The sequence below is a fragment of the Macaca fascicularis genome, chromosome 6, assembly GCF_037993035.2.
Source record: "Macaca fascicularis isolate 582-1 chromosome 6, T2T-MFA8v1.1".
NCBI lineage: Eukaryota > Metazoa > Chordata > Mammalia > Primates > Cercopithecidae > Macaca > Macaca fascicularis.
In genome coordinates, this window is record NC_088380.1 from 10,661,758 (window position 1) to 10,687,556 (window position 25,799).

The 25,799-nt window shown below is 46.4% G+C and overlaps 1 protein-coding gene across 1 annotated transcript in view; it reads right to left on the minus strand.

Annotated features, from left to right (window-relative positions):
• CMBL (carboxymethylenebutenolidase homolog) overlaps nucleotides 1-23,869 on the minus strand; it is a 31,547-nt gene extending 7,678 nt beyond the window's left edge. Inside the window, exons 1-4 of the mRNA XM_005556592.5 lie at nucleotides 23,621-23,869; nucleotides 4,145-4,378; nucleotides 2,016-2,123; nucleotides 12-154 (exon numbers count right to left, since the gene is read on the minus strand). Of these exons, the coding sequence (XP_005556649.2) occupies nucleotides 12-154; nucleotides 2,016-2,123; nucleotides 4,145-4,359 (466 nt within the window). The 5' untranslated portion in view covers nucleotides 4,360-4,378; nucleotides 23,621-23,869. The remainder of the gene's footprint in view (nucleotides 1-11; nucleotides 155-2,015; nucleotides 2,124-4,144; nucleotides 4,379-23,620) is intronic.
• Between the last annotated feature and the right edge of the window lie 1,930 nt (nucleotides 23,870-25,799).

Consider the following 25,799-nt stretch of genomic DNA (forward strand, 5'->3'; position numbering starts at 1 on the left):
GGCAGATTTACCATAGACAGACACCCCTGCTCTGAATTCTGAGTATTTCACCATCAAATGATGGACAGCAGTTCCACCCCAGCAGAATCCCACGATGCCAATTTTCTGGGCATGACACTGTTGTTTCAGATACTTCAAGACAGCACTGATCTCTCTAGAACAGAAAGAAAAAATATTCAAGAATCAGGGTTATTTTGTGAACCCCTCAAAGGGCTGTGCTGATGATAATGGGACTGTATCAGCAACTGTTCTTGAAGTTGCCAAGGATTCTTCTTTTGGGAGCTCTATACCTCTGCCCCGACTGATGCATCATCCCAGCACGTCTTCCTGCCAAGCCCAGCCCTCCTCCAACTGCCTGACAGCTGCAGGCAAGCTGGGCTCTTCCCAAAATACAGATCCAACCAGCTCACTCCCAGCTGAGAGCTGAGCAGTCTTCCACAGCCTCGGGATGAAGGCCACAGCCCACAGCATGGTTTGTAAGAGCCGAGTCCACGACCTGCTCCCTGCAGAGTGCCCCAGTCTTCTCTGTCCCCTGAGTCTCCCAGGAGAAGAGTCTCCTCTCTCCTCTCTCCCATGACCAGCCATAACTATGGGCAGACACCCAGACACTCTCTGACTTCACACATTCACTCTCTCCCCAAAACTCCCCACTCTGCATTGCCAAATTTGGAAAGCCATCAGGACTATTTCAGCCATGAGGGGACCAAGAAGAGTGACCCTTGCCTGGCAAATGATTCATCTGCAAACTGATTGGAACTTAGAACACATTTTCAACTAGAAACAATGTACCAAAGTGGAGGTGGGCTGCACATGTATGTTTATTGCAGCACAATTGCAAAGATATGCAACCTAAGCGCCCATTGACCAATGAGTAGATAAAGAAAATGTGGCATATATACACCATGGACTATTACTCAGCCACAAGAAAGAACAAAATAGTATCTTTTGCAGCAACTTGGATGGAGCTGGAGGCCATTTTTCTAAGAGAAGTAACTCAGGAATGGAAAACCAAATACTGTACGTTCTCACTTATAAGTAGGAGCTAAGCTGTGGGTAGTTCGCAAAGGCACACAGAGTGATATAATGGACTATGGAGACTCAGAAGGGGGAGGGCTAAAAAACTATATATTAGGTAAAATGTACACTACTCAAGTGACAGATGCACTAAAATCTCTCTTTTAATAGATGGTGCTCATAAAAATATTGTTTGATATTGATCATCATCACATAAAGAATGCTATCCTGGCTGGATGTGGTGGCGCATGCCCACAGTGAGACCCCATCTCTATTTTATTTTAAAATTTTTAATTAATTAATTTTTTTTTGACGCGATCTTGCTCTGTCCCCCAGGCTGGGGTGCAGTGGCGCGATCTCGGCTCACTGCAACCTCCGTCTCCCGGGTTCAAGTGATTCTCATGTCTCAGCCTCCCGAGTAGCTGGGATTACAGGAGTGCATCACGATGCCCAGCTAAGTTTTTTGTTTATTTGTTTGTTTTTTGTATTTTTAGTAGAGACAGGGTTTCACCATGTTGGCCAGGCTGGTCTCAAACTCCTGATCTCAAGTGATCAGCCAGCCTCAGCCTGCCAAAATGCTGGGATTACGGGTTTGAGCCACCATGCTCGGCCTAAAAATTTTAATTAAAAAAAATCCCAGCCTGGCCAACATGGTGAAACCCCGTCTCTACTAAAAATACAAAAATTAGCCGAGCGTGGTGGTGGGAACCTGTAATCCCAGCTACTTGGGAGGCTGAGGCAGGAGAATGCCTGAACCTGGGAGGCAGAGGTTGCAGTGAGCTGAGATCGTGCCACTGCTCTCCAGCCTGGGCAACAGAGCAAGACTCCATCTCAAAAAACAACAAAAAAATTTTTTTCTCCTTTGTGCCATGGGAAGGATTCCACTGGCCGTGGAGAAGTCCCACCCTGAGGTAAGGAGTACTGTCTGAAAGGTGAAGCCCACCCAGCTCTCACCTCCCTGGGCCGTACCGCGTACATGGCCACGTCTGTGGATAACTCACCTATCGATCTGCTGGGCATTTCTTGTTTTCACCCACTCAGGGAAGGTGGACCAGTCGCTAGAGGGGTCCCAAGGCTCTTGCCCTACAAAGAAGTCTGGAACAATGGTTCTGCAAAATATGGACATGAATTGATCTTAGTTTCAGAGTTGCTTGACTCAGTATTTTGCTTGCATTTATTTAAAAACTTGCTACGTTGGTGATTCTGGCTCGGAGAAAAGGAAAAGGAGTGGGTGTGAAGGCCAACTTTGAGCGCGGCAAAGCAGCCACCTGGCACCGGGCCAAGCCATCTTAGGTTTCACCACCGCAGGTGCACAGCGTCTGGCAGCCTGCTGGTAACCCAGGCCTGCAAATGACGAGGCTATCCACAGGGCACACTCCCATGGGATAGGCTGGCATGGCACGTGGGGGCCCCTGGGGGAGTGGGCCTGAGGCGGGTGGTTTCGAGGGCCCCTCCAGCCCCTCTCAGCCAGCCTGGGGGACTCCTGGCCTTTCACATGAGCCTCAGGCCAGAGGGCACACCTGGCTAACATGTCCAGTCACTATGACCAGGCAATTTTCCCAGCCTCCACCCAAGACGCCGGCGAAGCACCGTTTCCTATCCAGAGGGTATGTTCTAAGACGGGCAGCAGGGAGCAAAGAAGCGTGGCCCCAGTCCAGGTCGCTCTTCCATGTAAATCAACCCAGAGGGATGAAGCCAACTGTTCCAGTCCAGTCTTGTTTCCCAACTGTTTCCCCAAATAGAACTGCCACCTGGTTGGAGGAACAGGGCACCCCCTGTAGGGGTAAGAAGAACACTGAAACTGGAGTGAGAAAATCCAAGTTCAAGGCTCAGTACACCCCACGCTGCTGTGTGGCCTTAACAAGCCATGTCACCACTTCTAGCCTCGTTTTCTCATCTGACAAATAAACAGCACGCTTGCACTGCACAACCTCAGAGGATTCTCTCGAGGGCAAAAAAAAAAAAAAAAAAATGGTGTACATGAGAAAGTGCTTTGTAAAATAGGGGTCTTTCCTTCTTTTATGTCCTGAACCTTGTTCAAGGACCCGCGGTGAAACAACAGACACAGCAATGCCATTTGATGGGCTGCTTGGGCCGGTGATCTGGGGCAGCCGCAAAGCGCTCTTTATGTCCTGGTTTCCTAATCTGCAAAATGAGAGCAGTAGCAGCTCCTCCCTCAAGGGGCTGCCAGGAGGATTAAGGGCAATAAGCCCAGTCATGCCCTCAGCCCTGGCTCTAGCTGAGCAACCGAAGCTAGCTATTTTATTTCTTTATTTTTTTTTTACTGGGTTTGCCCCTAGAAAGTTAAGTCCCCTCATCTGGGGACGTGAAAAAGGAAAACTTCAAGGAAGGTCTTTTCATTCGGCACTGACTCGGCATCCCACCAGGGTGGACATGATTCCTTTAAGCCAGTTTCTCTTCCTAGAAAAACGAGGTAGGCTCACCCTTGGGTTTCCGTTCACAGAAAGCTTCTCTTTCTGTGAAAACAAAGGAAATCTAGCCGTGCACCAAGCTCAGGGCTTGCTGGGTTGATGCTTCCCGACGCTGGAGAGGAAGGAAGGTTCTAGCTCTCCTCTGCGCTTTTCACCAGGGGCAAATAAGAATCAGCCTTGGTCAAAGGTAACCACGGCCACTTGGCCAGACAAAGAGGTAAACTTGGGGAGGGGAGCAAGGTCTCACCGTGCCACTTCTGAACCCCAGTCTAATTCAGACGGGGCCACGACCGTACGTGTATGGACCAGGAGGAGCCTTGGACATCCTGCCATCCAAAGAGGCCTGTGAAATCTGACACGACGCTGAGCTGCTTGAAGAGCCAAGTCACAGGTCCATTTGGGAGCTGGTGAGCTCGGCCCATGATGTCCAATGCCTACGTCTGGCCAAGGCCCCACGGGGGAAAAGAATTCTCAGTGTCCACCAAGTCTAGAGGCCAGGTACTCCCAGGAGGACACAGGCGGGTGTTTAATTTCCCATGACATTTCCCATCTATCTTCACCGCAGTCAGATAAAGAAGTTTCTGACGTACATTAGATACTGTAGATTCAGACTGGTGTGGTTTTATTTTTTAAAGGGAACAAAATAAACCACCGAAATTTATATGAATGTAAACAAAGAAACGCAACTTTATACATACGTGTATCCATTTCCTGAGATCATGTCAGCCATATATCTGGTATTGGGCAACTGCCAGCCAAATATGTCTTGAATGACAATCACAGCTTTGCCTGCATCAACGGGGGATTTGGTGACATAAGCCTTGATGTGCTCGATTTGAACCTCGCGGCCTAGCCCTCCATACTCAAGTCTGTGGCCAATGTCACACGGACAAGGATAAGCTTCGTTAGCCATTGCAGAGATTGAAGTTGGGCTACAGAGAGAGAAACAAGAATTATATTCTGAATGCTGCAAATTTAAAGGCTATAAATGGTAAGTAAAGCTCAAATCAAGATTATAGAAAAAAATGCATTTTAACGACATCTATGGTATTATGTAAGAAATCAATGGTAACTTCTGGTTCTGGCCACACAGCAGAGAAAGGCTATAAACACTAGAAATGCCAGACTGAATAATTAAAAAAAAAAAAGAGAGATGAAAGAACTCCTAGGGAAAAGTGACTCTTCAGGGGCCAGGACTGGAGAGGAAACAGAACGCCAGAGTGAGGATGACACCCACAGATGCTGACGGGGTGCAGTGATGTTGGGGGACAGGACCCAACCCAGGAGCACACACTAACAGTCGAGTGCTTAGGATTTTGTGTTGACGTGTGGAATGAGCCTTGGAAGCACATGAGATGGGAATTTGTAAGAGACCCACGCCTGCCATGTGGAGCCCCCAAAGGTTCATGTCTCAGATAAAGGGGCCAAAGCAAAACGAGGACAGCTCCATCCGCCAGGCTCAGCCGTGTGCAAAGAAGCCCATCTCAGTCCAGATTCTGAGTGGAAGGGAAAAAAGAAAGCAATCCTCAAATGTATACCATGCTTGCAAAGTAGGAATACCTCGCTGAGACATTAATACAATTGACCCGGGGCCAGTGAAACGCCTGGAACACCAGGCAGAGGCAAATGCAAATCCACTTTACCACAAGACTTCCACAATCCAGGCCAAAAATACCACCCACTGAAGAGCAGCTCATCAGCAAAAACGATACACAAGGAGGCGATCCAAATAAACAAGATTCAGTAGACATAATACCTGGGAGGAATTTCCGGTGGGAATGGGGTTTGAAATTCACCTGGAAACACTTGGTGAATCAAAATAGAAAACAGGAAGCAATTAGGAAATTAAAAACCTGTTCGTTAAAAAGCATGAAGTGATGCGGCGAAAGTGGGAAAGGAGTAGAACAAGGAATATGATTTGTAAATGACTGAGATAACTCGCTGCCAGCAGGCCTGCCTACATTTAAGTAAATGGAAACAGATTAAACTCACTAGCTGAGACAGATTCTCAACTTGGATTTGTTTCGTTTGGTTTTGTTTTTTGAGACAGGATCTCACTCTGTCACCCAGGCTGGAGTGCAGGGTCACAAACACGGCTCACTGCAGCCTCCACCTCCTCCCTGGGCTCGAGCAATCCTCCCACCTTAGCCTCCCAAGTAGCTGGGACTATGGCACACACCACCACAATCAGCTTCTTTTTTAAAAATAAAAATGTTATGTAGACGAGGTCTCACTATATTGCCCAGGTTGGTCTCAAACTCCTGGGCTCAAGCAAACATCCCGCCTCACACTCCCAAAGTGCGAGGATTACAGGTGTGACCCACCGTGCCTGGTTCAAATTAGACTTTTAAAAAATTAAGGTTCTGGACCAGGCATGGTGGCTCACACCTGTAATCCCAGCACTTTGGGAGGCTGAGGCAGGCGGATCACAAGGTCAGGAGTTCAAGACGAGCCTGGCCAATATGGTGAAACCCCGTCTCTACTGAAAATACAAAAATTAGCCGAGTGTGGTGGCAGGCGCCTGTAGTCCCAGCTACTTGGGAGGCTAAGGCAAGAGAATCGCTTGAACTTGGATGGTGGAGGTTGCAGTGAGCCGAGATCACGCCATTTTGCACACTCCAGCCTGGGCAACAAGAGCGAGATTCTGTCTCAAAAAAAGAAGAAAAAAAAAATTAAGGTTCCATCAAAAAAGAAGAACTAGGAGCACTAAACCCAAAGACATATGTAATTCCCTTCATTAACACCTGGAGAACACAGAGTCTTTACAAGCAGAGGTGAACTGCCTGCATATTAAACCACAATCAAAGATTCAGCAAAGATTTTATATAACGAATGTTATACAAATGCAATGAAGAAATTATAATAAAACCCAAAAGATTTAGAACCGGATTGTTACCACAAAAACACTATATAGCAAAACTTGATGCAAACAATATGGCAGTAGAGGCATCGTTACAGCCTAGACTGCATATACTTGAACAAGAGGAAGGAATGAAAGTAAGCCAAATATCAAGAAGTTAGAGGAAAAAAATAGAATTAAGCCTTTCTTAGTTCATTCAGGCTGTTATAACAAATACAGTAAACTGGGTAGTTCATAAATGCAGAGGTTTATTTCTTACAGTCCTGGAGGCTGGGAAGTCCCAGTTCAAGGCACTGGCAGATGCAATGTTGAGTAGGGTCCACGTTCTGGTTCATAGATGGCGCCCTCTCCTTGTATCCTCACGGGGTAGAAGGGACTAGCTGGCTCCCTGGGGTCTCCTTTATAAGGACACTAATCCCTATAGCAAGAGCTCTGCCCTCAAACCTAATCACTTCCCAAAGACCTGACCTCCTAGGGGGTGATACAATTACCTTGAGGGTTAGGAGTTCAACATAGGAATTCTGGGGAGACACAAACATTCAGAATACAGCAAACCCTACAAAGAGGAAATAAAGAAATGAAAATAAAGAAATAGGCTGGGTGCAGTGACTCACAACTGTAATCTCAGCACTTTGGGAGGCTGAGGCGGGCAGATCAGGAGGTCAGGAGTTCGAGACCAGCCTGGCCAACATGGTAAAACCCCACCTCTACTAAAAATACAAAAATCAGCTGGGCATGTTGGCATGCATCTGTAATCCCAGCTACTTGGGAGGCCAAGACAGGAGAATCGCTTGAACCTGGGAGGCGGAGGTTGCAGTGAACCAAGATGGCGCCACTGCACTCCAGCCTGGGCGACAGAGCAAGACTCCGTCTCAAAAAAAAAAAAAGAAAAGAAAAAGAAAGAAATAATAGAAGGAAACCAAAGAGATTAAAATATGATTCCTTAAAAAGTTATAAAATAGGCACATCTCCAACAAAATTGATCAATAAAAGGGAAAGTGATGAACACACACACACACACAACAATAAAACAGTATCTGGAATGAAAAGGTGACATAAAGATTTTGTCAGGCCTCTGAGCCCAAGCCAAGCCATCGCATCCCCTGTGACTTGCACGTATATGCCCAGATTGCCTGAAGTAACTGAAGAATCACAAAAGAAGTGCAAATGCCCTGCCTCGCCTTAACTGATGACATTCCACCACAAAAGAAGTGAAAATGGCCGGTCTTTGCCTTAAGCGATGATATTATCTTGTGAAATTCCTTTTCCTGGCTCATCCTGGCTCAAAAAGCTCCCCCACTGAGCACCTTGTGACCCCCACTCCTGCCCGCCAGAGAACAACCCCCTTTGTAATTTTCCTTTACCTACCCAAATCCTATAAAACGGCCCCACCCTTATCTCCCTTCTGACTCTTTTTCGGACTCAGCCCGCCTGCACCCAGGTGATTAAAAAGCTTTATTGCTCACACAAAACCTGTTTGGTGGTCTCTTCACACAGACGCGCATGACAGATTTTATCTTTAGAAATCATAAAAAATTAATACAAACAACTTTATGTTAATAAATTTGAAAACAGAAAAAAAAAATGGACAAATTGGTAAAAGAGAAAAGAGAGGAAATGTTTCCCAACTATTTTGTATGTCTGCCTTTGAAATTTGGCCAGGCGTGATGCCTCACACCTGTAATCCTAGCACTTTGAAAAGCCAAGGTGGGAGGACTGTTTGAGCTCAGAAGTTTGAGAAAAGCCTGGAAATCATAGTGAGACCCTGTCTTTACAAAAAAAAAAAAAAATTGGCCTGGTGTGGTGGTGCACACCTGTGGTCCCAGCTCCTTGATAGGCTGAGGTGGGAGGATCCCTTGAGCCTGAGAGGTCGAGGCTACAGTGAGCTATAATTGATTTGACTGCCCACCACACTCCAGCCTGGGCAACAGAGCAAGAAGACCTTGTCTCAAAAAAAAAAAAAAAGCTAAAAAAAAATTTCAAAGTAACAGGAAAAAAGGTGGTGAGACAACTCCAGATTAAAAGAAACAAAAGAGAAATAAACCTAATTGCACCATGTGAACCTTAACTAGATCCTGGTTCACAATTAAGAATAGCTATAAGAGACATTTGGGTGACAAAAGAAGGAGTGAATATGGATGGGGGTTGATATTATGAATTACCATTACTTTTTTAAGGTATGAGAACAGCAGTTATACAGAATGTTCCTAGTTCGATGATATATACTAAGTACTGAACAATGAAGTGTCATAACCTCTGCAATTTATCCCCAAATGGCTCATAAAATACACATGTACACGACACACACAGAGATGTGTAAAGCAATATGGCAAATTGCCAAGAATTATTGAATCCACTTGATCCATATATAAATGTTTGCTGTACTATTTATTCCATTTTTCTGGATTTGAAAATTTTTTATAACTGAAAGTTGGGGTGAGGGACCTGACCAAAAATATTCACCAATCAAAAAAAAAAATCAGAAGTAAATGTCTACTTGGAGCAAATAATATCTTGGATACAAAAAGTGAACAAAGACAAATTGAAAATGAAAAATTGAATGACCCTCTTACTTACAAATGTAGGTACAAAAATCCTACGTGAAATATTTGCACGTGAATTCTGACAATATATTTTTAAATGCATATATAATGACTATATCATGAATGCAAAGATGGTTTGCCATTGCACGTTCTATGATGTAATCCATGATATCAACAAATTAAAGGAGTGAATTCACATAATCATCACAAGAAGTACAGAAAAAAAACACTCAGATAAAATTCAACATGCCATGGGCCAAATGTTTGTGTCCCCTCAAAATTCATGTTGAAACCCTACCCCTCAGTGTTACTGTGTTTGGAGAAAGGATCTTTAGGAGGTAATTAAGGACAGATGAGCTCATTATGTAGCAGGACCAGCCACAGACAAAACTCCACAGACACCGAGTTAAAGAAGGAAGGAGTTTATTCGGCCCAGGGCATTGGCAAGACTTCTGTCTCAAGAGCCGAGCTCCTCCAATGAGCAATTCCTGTCCCTTTTAAGGGCTCACAACTCTAAGGGGGTGCATGTGAGAGGACTGTGATTGATTGAGCAAGCAGCGGGTATGTGACTAAGGGCTGCATGCACCGGTAATTAGATCGGAACAACACAAGATAGGGATTTTCACAGTGCATTTTTATACAATGTCTGTAATCTATAGATAACAGAACTAATTAGGTTTGGGTAGATCTTTAACCACCAGGCCCAGTGTATAGCGCCAGGCTGTCTCCCTGTGGATTTCATTTCTGACTTTTAGTTTTTACTTCTTTCTGTGGAGGCAGAAATTGGGCAATGGCCCATCTTGGCTCACTGCAACCTCCACCTCCTGGGTTCAAGCGATTCTCCTGCCTCAGTCTCCCAAGTAGCTGGGATTACAGGCGCGCGCCACCACGCCCGGCTAATTATTTGTATCTTTAGTAGAGATGGGTTTTCATGTCAGCCAGGCTGGTCTCAAACTCCTGACCTCGTGATCCGCCTGCCTCGGCCTGCCAAAGTGCTGAGATTACAGGCGTGGGCCACCGTGCCCGGCCTAATTTTTGTATTTTTAGCAGAGATGGGGTTTCACCATGTTGGCCAAGCTGGTCTCCAACTCCTGACCTCAGGCTATCCGCCCACCTTGGCCTCCCAAAATGCTGGGATTACAGGCATGAGCCACCACGTCTGGCCAAAACATATAATTTTTATATGATACCACTCATAATACCAACATTTGTTAACTAGGAACAATGCTAACAATAGATGTGCAAGATATTTAAAGAAAATTTACCTTTTAACATTAAGGATAAAAAAGACCTAAATAAATGAAGACATGTATCTTGCAAATTGATGAGTCATTAGCAATGTGCAAAATAAGTAATATCGTAAAGATGGCGGTTTTCTTCAAATTAACCTATAAATTCAATGCAATTACAGTAAAAATTCCAAATGAATTTTCATGTTAAAACTAATAAAAAGAGGTAAGAAACAAGAATAGCCACGATAACTGAAAGAAAATGGAGAAGGAGAAATTAATTTACCAAACAACAAAACCTATTAAAACAGTATGGTATTGCTGGATAGATGAATATATCAATAGAACAGACCAAAGACTCTAGAACTCATGTATATTCATCCAGTCATCCACAGAATGTTTATTGAGGCACCACTCTGTGACAAACACTGTCGAAGGCTCTGGGGAAACAGCAAAGCATGAAACAAATAAAAATCCCTGACCTCAGGAATCATACAGTCCAGTGGGATGAAATATACAGAAACAATGTGCTTTTCAGATGGTAATCAATGCTAAGAAGAAAAACAGAGCAGAGAAGAAAAGAAGACAATCTTGGATTGAGGGTGTGGGTTGCAATTTACAACAGTGTATTGGGGAACAGCTTGTTGGAAAGGCACCATTGGGCAAAGGAGGCGAGGGGTGGTGCCCTGCACATATCTGGAGGAAGAGCGGTCGAGGCAGAACAAACAGCAAGTGCCAAAGGCCCTGAGGTAGAAGCACGTCTGACATGTCTGATGAACAGCAAGACCAGTGTGGCTGGAACAGAAAGTGCCAGGGGAGAGAGCAGCAGGGAATAGTGTGAGTTCCCAGAGCTTTACTGGAAGAATTCAGTTTTTCCTCAGTGTGAGACAGAAGCCACTGGAGAATTTTGGGGAAGTGAGTGGCTTTATCTGAGTTGATTAAAAGTATCATTGGCCTGACACGGTGGCTCAAACCTGTAATCTCAATACTTTTGGAGGCTGAGGTGGGAGGATTGTTTGAGACCAGCCTGAACAACATAGCAACACTGCCAAAAAAAATAAAAAATTAACTGGGCATGGCGGCACATGCCTGCATTCCCAGCTACACGGGAGGCTGAGGTAGGGGGATCCCTTGAGCCTGGGAGGTCAAGGCTGCAGTGAGTCACAATTATGTCACGGCACTCCAGCCTAGATGACACAGAGAGATCCTGTCTCAAAAAAAAAAAAAAAAAAAAAGTATCATTAAAGATGCTGTTTTAAGAAGAGATCATCAAGTAGCAAAGGAAGAAAAGAAAGTCCAGTTGGATAGCTCCAGCAACAATCCAGCCAAGAGATGAACCAGCTCACACCAGGATGGTGATGGTGAGAGGGAGGGAATGGTCAAGTGTGGGCAGATTTTACAGGCAGAGCCACTCAGTTCTGCAGACAGATTGTATGTGTGGGGACATCAGACAAAAGGAGGAGTCAGTGGTGATTACAAGGGTTCCTGCCTAAGCAACCAGAGGGTGGAGTGTGTTTAAATGAGAAGGGATGCGGGAAGAGCTGGTGTGAGGAGATAAGGACTTCAGTTTGGGGCATATTAAGGCTCAGGTATCTATTACACATCCCAGAGAAAAGCTGGGTGACACGATAGAGGTTCAAGGGCCAGGGGCCCAAGCTGAAATGACAACTTTGAGAGTGATGTGAGTATACGGCTGACCCTCATTGTTTGCAGATTCTGTATTCACGAACTCATCTACTTGCTGATTGTTTTTTTTGTTGTTGTTGTTGTTGTTGTTGTTTTTGAGACAGAGCCTCACTCTGGTTGCCCAGGCTGGAGTGTAGTGGCGTGATCTCGGCTCACTGCAACCTCTACCTTCTGGGTTCAAGTGATTCTCCTGTGTCAAGTGATTCTCCTCCCTAGTTGCTGGGAAAACAGGCACCCGCCACCATGCCTGGCTAATTTTTGTTTGTTTGTTTGTTTTTGAGACAGAATCTGGCTCTGTCGCCCAGGCTGGAGTGCAGTGGCGTGATCTCGGCTAATTGCAACCTCCACCTTCTGGGTTCAAGTGATTCTCCTGCATCAGCCTCCCTAGTTGCTGGGAAAACAGGCACCTGCCTCCACACCTGACTAATTTTTGTATTTTTTTTTTTCTTTTTTTGAGACAGAGTCTGGCTCTGTTGCCCAGGCTGGAGTGCAGTGGCGTGATCTTGGCTCACTGTAAGCTCTGCCTCCCAGGTTCACGCCATTCTCCTGCCTCAGGCTCCAGAGTAGCTGGGACTACAGGTGCCCACCACCACGCCCGGCTAATTTTTTGTATTTTTAGTAGAGATGGCATTTCACCATGTTAGCCAGGATGGTCTCGATCTCCTGACCTCGTGATCCACCCACCTCAGCCTCCCAAAGTGCTGAGATTACAGGCGTGAGCCACTGCACCCGGCCAATTTTTGTATTTTTAATAGAGACGGGGTTTCACCATGTTGGCCAGGCTGGTCTCGAACTCCTGACCTCGGATGATCCTGCCCACCTCGGCCTCCCAAAGTGCTGGGATTACAGATGTGAGCCACTGTGCCCAGCCATACCTCTGAGTGTATTTTGTAACCCCTCCATCTTTCACGGACATTCAAAAAATGTGAACTGTCGATGTCCACATTCCCAGCTGAGGACACACAGGGTGCAATAGACTGAATGTGTCCCCAAAAAGTCAGATGTTGAAACCCTGATTCCAATGGAATGATATTTGGAGGTGGGGTCTTTGAGAGGCAAGTAGTTCACAAGTGCAGAGTCCTCAAGAATGGGTTGAGGGCCTCAGAGGAGCCCAGAGGGCTGGCTTGCCTTCTTTCTGCTGGGTGAGAATACAGCCAGAAGATGACCATCTGCAAACCAGAAACAGGCGCTCAGCAGACACTGGATCTGCCAGCGCCTCGATCTTGGACTTCCCAGCCTCCAGAACTGTGAGAAATGTTTGTTGTTGAAGCCACGTTTCTTAGAGCAGTCCAAGTGCCCACAACACTTTGCTTCTCATTTCAGCTCTCACAGTATAAACAAGTGTCCTTTGCATGGTCTTAGTGCACATTTTTGTGCTTTTTGAGGGGTTGATTTTGCCGTTTAAAAGGGCCCTGCACTTAGGGCTCACATGCTGTCTAGTGTTGCTAAGCATGGGAAGGCGGTGATGTGCCTTATGGGGAAAATGCGTGTATTGGAGAAGCTTTTTTCAGGCACAAGTTACAGACCTGTTGGCCATGAGCTCCCTGTCAATGAGTCAACAATATATATTAGAATGGTGTCTTCCACAAAAACACACATAAAACCAGGCTGATGTGTGGGTCAACTGAGGAAACTGCTGTGACCAGGCCAGAGCTTTACAGGAAGCTAACCTGTATTTTCCCCAGGAGCAATGGTTTAGGATTTGCTAACTCAGTGTCTGTAGTGACTTTACTACTACAAATACCAAGAATGACTGTATGTAGGTTTGGTTTGTTTGTCTGTTTGAGACACAGTCTCACTCTGTCCCCTAAGCTGGAGTGTGATGGTACAATCTCGGCTCACAACAACCTCCACCTACCGGGTTCAAGCAATTCTCCTGCCTCAGCCTCCCGAGTAGTTGGTACTACAGGCGATCACCACCATACCCGGCTAATTTTTGTCTTTTTGGTAGAGATGGGGTTTCGCCATGTTGGCCAGGCTGCTCTCAAACTCCTTACCTCAGGTGATCCACTGCGCCAGGCCTGTAGGTGATATTTAAACTTTAAGAATGAATGACATCCTTCAGGGAATAATGGTGGATGAATAAAAGAGAAATCTAGAAGACTGAGCCCTGGGGTCCTTCAACACAAACATTCAGGGAGATCGGAAGGAACCAGAAAGTGAGGACTGAGCCTGAGAAGGAACAGCCAGTGATGGGGTAGGAAGACCCCAAGTGTGGTGTCCTGGACCCAAGTGAAGAACAGGTATTGAGGGGAGAGCAACGAATGGTGAGAGTTGCCCTCAGGGCTTGGCAAAGTGAGGGTCATTGGTGACCTCCACAAGGACAGGCTTGGACGAGGGCATGGGTGACAGCATAATCATAGTGGGCTTAAAAGAGACTGAGAGGAGACTGGGCACGGTGGCTCATGCCTGTAATCCCAGCACTTTAAGAGGCCAAGGTGAGCGGACTGCTTGAGGCCTGGAGTTTGAAACCAGCCTGGCCAACACAGTAAAACCCCGTTTCTACTAAAAATATCAAAATTAGCCAGGCGTGGTGGCACGTGCCTATAATCCCAGCTACTTGGGAGGCTGAGGCAGGAGAACTGCTTGAACCTGGGAGGCAGAAGTTGCAGTGAGCTGAGATCACGCCATTGCACTCCAGCCTGGGCAACAGAGCGAGACTCCATCTCAAAAAAAAAAAAAAGAGAGAGAGAGAATGAGAGAGGAGAGAACTAAAGACAGTGAACATAGAAAACTCTTAGAAGACTTCTGACAAAAAAAGGAGCAAAGACGCCAGCCGTGGTGGCTCACGCCTGTAATCCCAGCACTTTGGGAGACAGAGGCAAGTGGATCACTTGAAGTCAGGAGTTCGAGACCAGCCTGACCAACATGGGGAAAACTCGTCTCTACTAAAAATACAAAAATTAGCCATGCGCGATGGCAGATCCCTGTAATCCCAGCTACTTGGGAGGCTGAGGCAGAAGAATCGCTTGAACCCACCAGGCAGAGGTTGCAGTGAGCTGAGATCGCACCATTGCACTCCAGCCTGGGCAACAAGATCTAAACTCCGTCTCAAAAAAAAAAAAAAAAAAAAGAGCAAAGAGACTGTGCAAAAGACGGAGGGAAGATACAGTGATGAGCCTTTTTTTTTTTTTTTAAGTGGAAGAAATCTCAGCCTATTTGTATGTGGATGAGAATGATACCACAGAGAGGAAAACAAACAAATCACAACCAGTGACCCAGGGAGAGAGGAAACTGGAGAGCAGGAGGGGAGGTTCTGGTGCATAGCGGAGGAGCTGCCTTCTTTGGCAGTGTGGACAGTCCTCACACGCCCAAGCCAGGCTGAGGACGTGGACACAGACACAGGTGGTGGTGGGTGTGGGGCAGGAGAGTGTGGATGCTCCCTGTTGGCATCTGTTTGCTCACAGAACTGAGAAGCAGAGTCAGCAGCTCAGGGTGAGAGGCAGGAGGAGGGCTGGGGAGAGGATAAGCAGGAAAACGGGGGGCCAGGGAGAAGTACTGTGGTCGGGGAAATGTATGGCTGTTTCTTCCAGCCAGGTCCAGCAGCGGGAACATGCGCAGAGCAGGCGCAGAGCAGGCAGAGAGAGGGGGTCAGATACAATGCGGCTCTGTAGTCATGAGAGGGGGTAGCAGGGACCTGTTGGGGGAGGAGGCACTGGCCATCAATGGGGCAAGGCTGCAGCACTGAGCTACCCAGGTGAGAAAACAAATCACCACGGATCCCCACCTACCCCAGTGTGCAAGCATATCAGATGGCTAGAAATCTAAGTAGGAAAGGCAAAATTCAGCGATCAGAGGGAAATACTGAATACTTTTTTCTTGTACTTTGGAGTAATGAAGAATTTCTTAAATTTGACCCCCCCCCCAAAAAAAAAACCCCATAAACTATTAGAAATCCCATTTCATGGCTGGGCGTGGTGGCTCACGCCTGTAATCTCAGAACTTTGGGAGGCTGAGGCGGGTGGATCATGAGGTCAGGAGATCCAGACCATCCTGGCTAACATGGTGAAACCCCGTCTCTACTAAAAATAGAAAAATTCCCCGGGCGTGGTGGTGGGTGCCTGTAGTCCCGGCTTCTCGGGAGGCTGAGGCAGGAGAATGGCATGAACCTGGGAGACGGAGCTTGCAGTAAGCCGAGATCATGCCACTGCACTCCAGCCTGGGCGACAGAGCAAGACTCTGTCTCAAAAAAAAAAAAAGAAGAAGAAGAAATCCCATTTCATGGTAACCAATTTTTTTTTTTTTTTTTAAAAAGGAAAGACAACTGAAGAAAACTGAATACTAAGTGGATATTTGATGATATTGCAAATTATTGTGAATTTTGGCAAGGAAAGATGATGGCATTGCAACCATGTGTTTCTGAGTCCTTGTCTTTCACAGATGCATCACCATATTATGATGTACACACAGATGACATGACCAGAGGTCTGGGATTTACTTCAGAATAGCCCCCTTTTGGGCTGAACACGGTGGCTTACACCTGTAATCCCAGCACTTTGGGAGGCCAAGGCTGGTGGATCACCTGAGGTCAGGAGTTCGAGACCAGCCTGGCCAACATGGTGAAACCCCGTTTCTACTAAAAATACAAAAATTAGCCAGGCATGGTGGTGAGCGCCTATAATCCCAGCTCCTCGGGAGGCTGAGGCATGAGAATCGCTTGAATCCAGGAGCCAAAGGTTGCAGTGAGACGAAATCGCGCCACTGCACTCCAGCCTGGGCGAAAGAGCAAGACTCCATTTCAAAAAACAAACAAATAAAAACCCAAAATAGCTCCGTGTGGGGTAGGGTGGACAAGGTGTCCATGTGCTGATGGTGGTGCAGCTGGAGTGTCTTCCGTACTAATCTCTCTACTTTTACATATGCCTGAGATTTTCCATGACTAAAAGCTTTTAAAATTGCATTAATAAGATAGCAACTAAGATGAAAGATTAATAAGATAATGATTAACATTAATATTAAGATAAAAGTCTCCATAAACAAAGTGAGAAAACAAGATAGACTAGGAGAAGGTATTATTATAGGAACAGAGGACTTCTTGTCTAGATAAAATATATAAAGAATTCTTGCCGGGCGCGGTGGCTCAAGCCTGTAATCCCAGCACTTTGGGAGGCTGAGACGGGCAGATCACGAGGTCAGGAGATCGAGACCATCCTGGCTAACACAGTGAAACCCCGTCTCTACTAAAAAATACAAAAAAACTAGCCGGGCGAGGTGGTGGGCGCCCATAGTCCCAGCTACTCGGGAGGCTGAGGCAGGAGAATGGCGTGAACCCAGGAGGCAGAGCTTGCAGTGAGCCGAGATCTGGCCACTGCACTCCAGCCTGGGCGACAGAGCGAGACTCTGTCTCAAAAAAAAAAAAAATAGAATTCTTATAAGTCACCAAGAAAAAGACAACGCAATAGAAAAATTCATACGAATGGGCAATTTACAAAAAAGTATACCTGAATGGCCCATAAACATATGAAGAGATATTCAACCTCACTGTACTTACGGAAATTACAATAAAAACAAGAATGAAGTACTGTTTTCCATCTTGCAGATTGCGAAAGTCTGTTAACACACAGAGATGATGGTACACTTGTAGGGAAATGGGAGGGCACGTGAAATGATTCAAACCCTGGAAGCTGTCTGGCAAGGTCTAGCAAAGTTAAAGAAGCAGATGCCCCGCACACCAGATATCCCACCACTAGATGTTTCCCTAGAGAAATTCATGTCACATATGGTGGGACACGGTGGCTCATGCCTGTAATCCCAGCACTTTGGGAGGCCAAGGCAGAGGGATCACTTGAGCCCAAGAGTTTGAGAGCATCCTGGGCAACATGGTAAAATCCCATCTCTACAAAAAAAAAAAAAGGAAAAATTAGCCAGGCATGGTGGTGTGCACCTGTGGTTTCAGCTACTCAGGAGGCTGAGGTGGGAGGATTGCTTGAGCCCAGGAGGTCAAGATTGCACCACTGCACTCCATCCTTGGCGTTAAGAGTGAGACCCTATCTCAAAAAAAAAAAAAAAAAGAGAGAGAGAGAGAGAAAAAAAATTTGCACGTGCCCACACAGGCACATGCAGTGATTATGGAAAAATGTTCTTGGCACCACTAATATGATGACAACACCTGGAACCAATCTAATTGACCACCAACAGGAGAATGAATAAACTGTAATTTATTGATTGATGTGGGTTGAATTGTGTTCCCCCAAAATACATGTTTAAGTCCTATCCCCTACTCCCTTTGCATGTGACCTTAACTAGACACAGGGTCCTTGCAGATGTCCTGTAGTTAAGATGAGGTCATACTGGAGTACAGTAGACCATAAATCCAATGACTGGTGTCCATCTAAGAAGGCGATAATGTGGACAAAGACACAACGGACACACAGAAGAGAAAGCCGCATGAAGATGGAGGTGTAGACGGGAAGGATGCACCTGCAAGCCAAGGATTGCTGGCCCTCACCAGATGTTGGAATAGGCAAGGAAAGGTTCTCCTCTACAGGTTTCAGAAAGAGCAGAGCCCTGCTGACACTTTCAATTTGGACTCCTGGCCTCTAGAACTATGAGGTACTTTGTTGCTTTAAGTCACCCAGTATCTGGTAATGTTATGGCAGCCCTAGAAAACAAATACATTCATAAAAAGAATATTACACAACAGTTTAATGAACAGGCTGCACCTGTAATTTATCAATACAATAAATCTCCAGGCCCACATGGTGGCTCATGTCTGTGATCCCAGCACTTTGGGAGGTCGAGGCATGGTCATAGCCAGAGGCCAGGAGTATGAGACCAGCCTGAGCAACATAGGGAGAACCCATCTCTACAAAAAAATTTTTTTAATTAGCCGGGCGTGGTAGCATGCACCCATAGTCCCAGCTACTCAGAAGACTGAGAGGAGGATCACTTGAACCCAGGAATTCAAGGCTGCAGTAAGCTATGATCATGCCACTACACTCCAGTCTGGGCAATGCAGAGAGACCCTGTCTCTAAAAATAAAAATACAAAACTTAAAAAATCTCAAAAACATAATACGTAAAAAGACATAGCATTTTAATACTAAACAACAGCCAAAAAAACACATTTTGATGCTAAATAAAAAACAACCAAAAAATATACATTTTACTAATGAACATACTGTAGGAAAAGTATCACGCATGAGAATGAATTATCACCATTAGGACAATGGTTACTGGGATGAGAGGGGAGAAAAAACGGAGATTGTGGGCTTTATTATATTTTCTTTCCTTAAAAAGTTTTGATTTGAAGTATATAGGGCAAAATGGTACTATCTTTTAAATATGGGTGATGTGAAAGGGTGGCTGTTATATAATTTCCTTCACATTACTGAATATTCTTAGTGTTTCATAATTAGAAATAAAGTAATTAGATTTTGAGAAGAAAGAAATTAATAACTAGTTATCCAGTCAAGGACAACTGGACTCTAGTTTTATTGGTTTGGTTTTCATAAGCTACATTATAGAACTATAATTAGTAAGACAAATAATTCAACATTGTTATTTGACACCGTTTCAGAAAAACTCTCAAGCCATGTTTCCCTCTGCTCTCACAATACAACGATCATCAACGATCATCAACGCGACGACCAAATGTAAGGGGGTGGGGCAGGGGGTGGTGAGGGCTCAGTTCCCAAGACTGCCCCACCCCTCAGACACAAGCAGCAAGTCCGGGCCTGTAGAGTTTTCTTTTTTCTTTTTCTTTTTGCTGGAGGGCAGTGCACGATCTCCGCTTACTGCAAACTCCACGTCCCGGGTTCAAGCGATTCTCCTGCCTCAGCCTCCCAAGTAGCTGCGACTACAGGCGCCTGCTACCACGCCCGGCTAATTTTTATACTTTTAGTAGAGACAGGGTTTCACTATGTTGGCCAGGCTGGTCTGGGCTGACTTCTTATCTGAGCTGTTTGTTCTATGAGCATCCAGGGATCACAGAAAATCCTGGCCATTCCAGGAAGCCTCTAATCTGAATGTTTTTACTTTATTCTCAGTTGACATCCATTTTGCAAAAGGAATGCTTACAGGCAGGTGAGCAGCCCTCCATGATGATCCTGCAAGGTTATTCTCCTGCAGGAGAGGCCCGTGTGTGGTGCATGTCGAAGGCTGGACTCCTGCCCAGACCCTCCAAAAGGGCACAGCAGCCAGGCCACGCCTTGTGCCAAAGGCCAAGTTTACAATGGGCAGGGCGAACAGTTTCTACCCTGGCAAGTCTCAGGGAACATACCCTTGACCCTCAACTAACTGTACTGTATTTTCTGTATATACCTTTCAGGATTTTAGCTTCCTCCCGCAGATGCACTGTAAACCAAAAATAAAATTCCAAGCCTCCCAACTAAGTGAATGGACCTCTCCTCTTGGCCAAGGGGATTCTAAAGAAACCCATAAAACTAATTCAGGCCATGACAGGAAGGAGGGGCTGGGCTCAGTGGCTCATGCCTGTAATTCCAGCACACTGGAAGGCCTATCTCCACAAAACCCCATCTCTACAAAAAAAAAAAAAAAAAAAAAAATTAGAAAATTAGCCAGGCTTGGTGGCACACACCTGTGGTCCCAGCCTTTTAGGAGGTTGAGCTAGGAGGATCACTTGGGCCCAGGAGGTCAAGACTGCAGTGAGTCAATGATCATGCCACTGCACTCCAGCCTGGGGGACACAATGAAACCCTGTTCCAAAAATATTAACTAATTATTTTAAAAATTTGTAGCCCCTCCTATAGCTTATTGAATCTGTGTATTTGGCCACACCGTTCAGCACAGATCCGTGTACTATTCTTCCCACACTGGAAGGTCTGTTTCCAGCTTCTGGCCAGAGACTACCCTTCCCAGCCTGTCAGAATGGCCGCCTTGCAGGCTGCAACACTTTATGAGAAATAAAGCTCTCTTTTGCCAAATTTATGAAACTCCCCATTCTTTAGTTGACAAAAGAAACGTTGAGATGAATTGCAAACGAAGACAAGTGCAGTGGCTCACACCTGTAATCCCAGTACTTTGGGAGGCTGAGGCAAGAGGATTGACTGAGACTGCGAGTTAGAGACCAGCCTAGGCAACATGTCTCTCTTTTTTTTTTTTTAACTTTTCTCCACAGGAGGGGAAAGAGTCCATTACTTCCGCATGGAGACAAGACAGAATTTACAAATCTATCAGATCTGCCACTTATCCCTAAAAATGGCTCCAGTACAATGAACGAAGCTGGAATCAGACAGCTTCGTGCAGAGGGTGTGCTATAGACATGGGTACTTTTCCACTGAGGCACAAAATTTATTTTACATATGATGAGGTGCTTTACTGTGAGTAAGAAGGTTTCCTTTTCCTCTTGTGCTGGGGCAGGACTGTGTGTCTGAGATGCATGACAGAGTCCTCGTTACACATGTGTCAATAAAGGCTTTTCTGCATCATGGCAGATGTGTTGGGGCCATCTTCTGGTCATCCCCAGGTCACAGGTCAGTTCTGTGGTCTCCACTGGTGAGGTCTCTGGAAATCAGGACGCTCTTCCTAGCTCTGGGGAGTGCCCTGCAGGACACCCTGGGGGCCACGCTCTTCGGCAATATCCACCCTGGCCACCAGCACGAATGCACGATTCCCCATAGACATTGCTGCAAGGTGCTGCATATGTGTGAATGACTTCTATGTGATGGTACACACAGGAGAGGAGCATATGAAATTGGAATTTGCAGATCAAATACTCAACAGTGATCCCCATGGGTTTTCATGAGTAATTTTCCAGAAGGACTTGCTTGTGTGAGGCAAAGCTGGAAGGGCCACAAGAGTCACTCTGCAGGGGTGAAGGAGACTCACTCTGCCTCACACAAGCACGTGCCTTTTACACATTAAAACCCATGGGGATCACTGGTGTTTTTTTGTTTTGTTTTGTTTGAGACGGAGTCTCGCTCTGTTGCCCAGGCTGGAGTGCAATGGTGCAATCTCTGCTCACTGCAACCTCTGCCCCACTGATTCAAGCAATTTTCCTGCCACAGCCTCCTGAGTAGCTGGGATTACAGGCACATGCCACCACGCCTGGCTAATTTTTGTATTTTAGTAGGGACGGGGTTTCAGCATGTTGGCCAGGCTGGTCTCAGACTCCTGACCTCAGGATTCATCTGCCTCGGCCTCCCATAGCGCTAGGACTACAGGCGTGAGCCACCGCACCTGGCCTTACAGTTGAGTATTTGATCTGCAAATTCCAAGGGTATGCTCTCCTGCGCGTACCTTCACGAGGCATTCCTTTACTCCATATACATTTCCACTTCTTGACTTCTTTTTTGAACCAGTTACAACATCTGCCTATTTCTCTCTTTAATGAATAAAATATTTACCACTTTTATATCTGTATAAAAGTAATGATTTCACCTTTGGCTGAAAATTATCTTTTAACAATGTAATCAAACATTCCCTAACACTGGCAGTCAGAGAGATGAGAGACAGGTGGTTAAGTATGGTGGGGGTGTAGTTTTCCTGATTTCATGTCCTAAGGATTCAAATAACTCACAAGTCAGACTTCCAGGCACAACGCAGTTCTCCAACAGAAATAGAGGAAACAGATCTTGACAAGCAAAGGGGACTGGTGCAGTTGGGATTATAACAAGCAGGGAAGTCTAGGAATACATCTCCAGCCTCCTGGGAGAGCCGGAGCCTGGAGGGGGCGGAGAGGAGGAGGAGGGAGGCCTGGGGGAAGAGAGGTCTGCAAAGTCAGGAAAGGGAAGGCCAGGAGGTATCCAGGTGCAGTGGGGAGGAGAGGAGAGAAGGGAGGAATACATTTCTGGAAGCTTTAGAAATTGAGAAATCGAAACCACGTGGAAGTGAATCCAGGGCTCAGGGTTACAGAGGGCCCCAAGACAACACAGGAAGGTGGGGTCTAATGTGAAAGGCAGGTTTCTCCTTTACTGGTTAAACACTGTAGGAACATGGCAAGTGATTTTCAATCTTGCAGCAGGGAAGGCAGGGCCAGTACTTATCCTTAGATGATTATATAAACAACAAACTTCTCCAAATATTTATTTTTCAGCAGTCATCCTTGTATTTTCCAAGTGTCTATGGTTGAGAGAGCAGGAATTAGGAAGCTACCTGGATGAGCACACATTGGCCCTCTTGGACATGCCAACGACGCCCCTGCAGTCTGCTTTTTCTCTGGTGTTCCCAGGCCTGGATAGGATTCCCCGGATACCGACAAGGCTCATTACTAACCACTTTATTTTAAATGGGCTTTGAAAACAACAGGTGGCATCTTCCATCAGCAAGTGGACATAAATCTCAGTGCCCAGTGTTTCCAAAGCCTGCCCGACCCACATGGCTGTGGGGTGTAAACTGTCCAGTCGTTCTTGGCAACACCTACCCAGCATTTAGGATGTCCCACTCTTAGACCCATAGACCCAGCACCTCTCTTCTTAATACTCACCCTAAGGAAAAGCTGTCGAATGTGGATACCGATTTCGATGCAAATATGCTCAGTTTTTTTTTCACAGTTTTATATTAGTAAAAACGCTAGAACCAGAATGTCTCACTGCAGGAAGAGAGTTACAAGGAGTATTTAACGGCATGGAGGAAAGGTTCCTCCGTGCTAAACGGCCAAAACGAACGCAAGTTTGCATACGGTGTGATTTCCACTATGTCCTTAAAATGCATGGCGAAACACCTACGGGAAAATACCAAAATGTAAACAGCGGCTGCTTCGGACGCGTGGGATCGTGGGGGCTGCTGTTCTGCAAGGACAACGTATCACTTTTATGAAAGTCAGCTTCTGAAAACGGATTATGGGAAGTTCCTTACCCGTGCACGCGGCAAAGACCTTCTTTGCCACAGTTAGAACACACGCGCGAGTTCAAAGGAGCGGGGCCGGGGCTTATGTGCCCCGGGGACGCGCACGTACCTTGTCTCGCGGCGTAAGACTGCGCTGCACCGCGCGGAGGCCGAACTCAGAGGAGCGGGCGCGGCGCCGGGCGGGGACGCGAGAGGGACGTGGACGCGGCGACCGAGGACGCGGGGATCCCTGCGGGACCAGTGGCTCCACCCGGAGTCGTAGCCTCCAGGGAGAGCCGGAGCCCGGAGGGGGCGGAGAGGAGGAGGAGGGAGGCCTGGGGGAAGAGAGGTCTGCAAAGTCGGAGAAGGGAAGGAAGGCCAGGAGGGAGGGAGGCGCAGAGGGGAGGAGATGAGAGAGGGGAGGGAGGAAAGTAAGGGGAGGGGAAGAAGTGGGGTGATTGGAGGCTGGGGGAGGGAGGAAGAGGGAGGGAGAGATGGGAGAGGCTCCAAGGTAAAGAAAAGTTCAGGGAGAGGGCGTTGGGAGGAGGGGAACCACAGAGCGCAAGGGAAAAGAGAATCAGGAAGCCTTGAGGGAGGAGGCAGGGAGGCCCGGAGAAGGAAGACAGCCAGCCTTCTGTGAGATTTCCGTGCGTGCCTGGCTTCCAACACAAGTAACTTCTGTTGTAAATAAAAATTAAGCTATTTTTTGTTTATTTTATTATTTTATTTTACAGATAGGGTCTTATTCTGTCACCCAGGCTGGAGTGCAGTGACACAATCATAGATCACTGGAGCTTCGAACTCCTGGCTTCAAGTGATCCTCCCCTCTCAGCCTCCTAAAGTGCTGGGATTACACGTGTGAGCCACCATGTCCAGCCACATTTTTTTTTTTTTTTTTTTTTTTTTTTTTTTTTTTTTTTTGAGGTGGAGTCTAACTCTGTTGCCGAGGCTGTAGTCACTCAGGCTGGAGTGCAGTGGCACGATCTCAACCTCAACCTCACTGCAACCTCCACCTCCTGGATTCAAGTGATTCTCCTGCCTCAGCCTCCCCAGTAGCTGGGATTATAGGCATGCGCCACCACGCCCAGCTAATTTTGTGTTTTCAGTAGAGACGGAGTTTTACCATGTTGGCCAGGCTGGTCTCGAACTCCTGGTCTCGAAGTGTTCCACCTGCTTCGGCCTTTCAGAGTGCTGAGATTACAGGCGTGAGCCACCGTGCCCGGCCCCAGCCCCAAATGAAGCCTTTAAAAAAAAAAAAAAAAAGCCGGGCGCGGTGGCTCACGCCTGTAATCCCAGCACTTTGGGAGGCCGAGGCAAGCGGATCACGAGGTCAGGAGATCGAGACCATCCTGGCTAATACGGTGAAACCCCGTCTCTACTAAAAATACAAAAATTAGCCAGGTGTGGTGGTGAGCACCTGTAATCCCAGCTACTGGGGAGGCTGAGGCAGGAGAATGGTGTGAATCCTGGAGGCGGAGCTGCTTGCAGTGAGCCAAGATCTAGCCACTACATTCCAGCCTGGGCGAAAGTGCGAGACTCCATCTCAAAAAAAAAAAAAACAAATTAAAAAAAAAATGAATACACGTTTCATACTTGCCTTCTCCTTCGTATTTTCTCTGGTCATCTGACCAAGGTTATGATAACGGCTTCAACTTGGCTGCAGAAGCACACCCCTGTGGCTCACCCAAACTGGAAACGTACAGGAAAAGGGAATTCTAGGAATATAGCTCAGAATTGAGACACGATTCTGGACAAACAGGCACATTACCAAACCATTGCACCATGGTGGCCACACTTCCTGCCCTCCCCACTGCAAAGGTTTTGTTATGGACAGAATGTTTGTGTCCCCTCCCAAATTTGTATGTTGAAATCCTAACCCCCAGTATGGTGGTATTTGAAGGCAGGGCCTTTGGGAGACGCTTAGGTCATGAGGGTGGAGCCCCCAAGAATGAAATTTGTGCCATTACAAAAAGAGGCAAGGGAGCTTGCTTCCTCATCTGTATGTCAGGAAGAGGACACTCACCAAGAACCCAATCCTGTTGGCCCATCCCAGACTTCCAACTTCCAGAACTGTAAGAAATAAATGTTGTTTCAGCTACCCAAGTCTATCTATGGTGTTTTTGTTGTTGTTGTTGTTTTTGAGACAGGGTCTCACTCTGTCACCCAGGCTGGAGTGCAGTGGTGCCATCTCGGTTCACTGCAACCTCTGCCTCTTGGGTTCAAACAATTCTCCTGCCTCAGCCTCCCGAGTAGCTGGGATTACAGGTGTGTACCACCATGCCCGGCTACTTTTTGTATTTTTAGTAGAG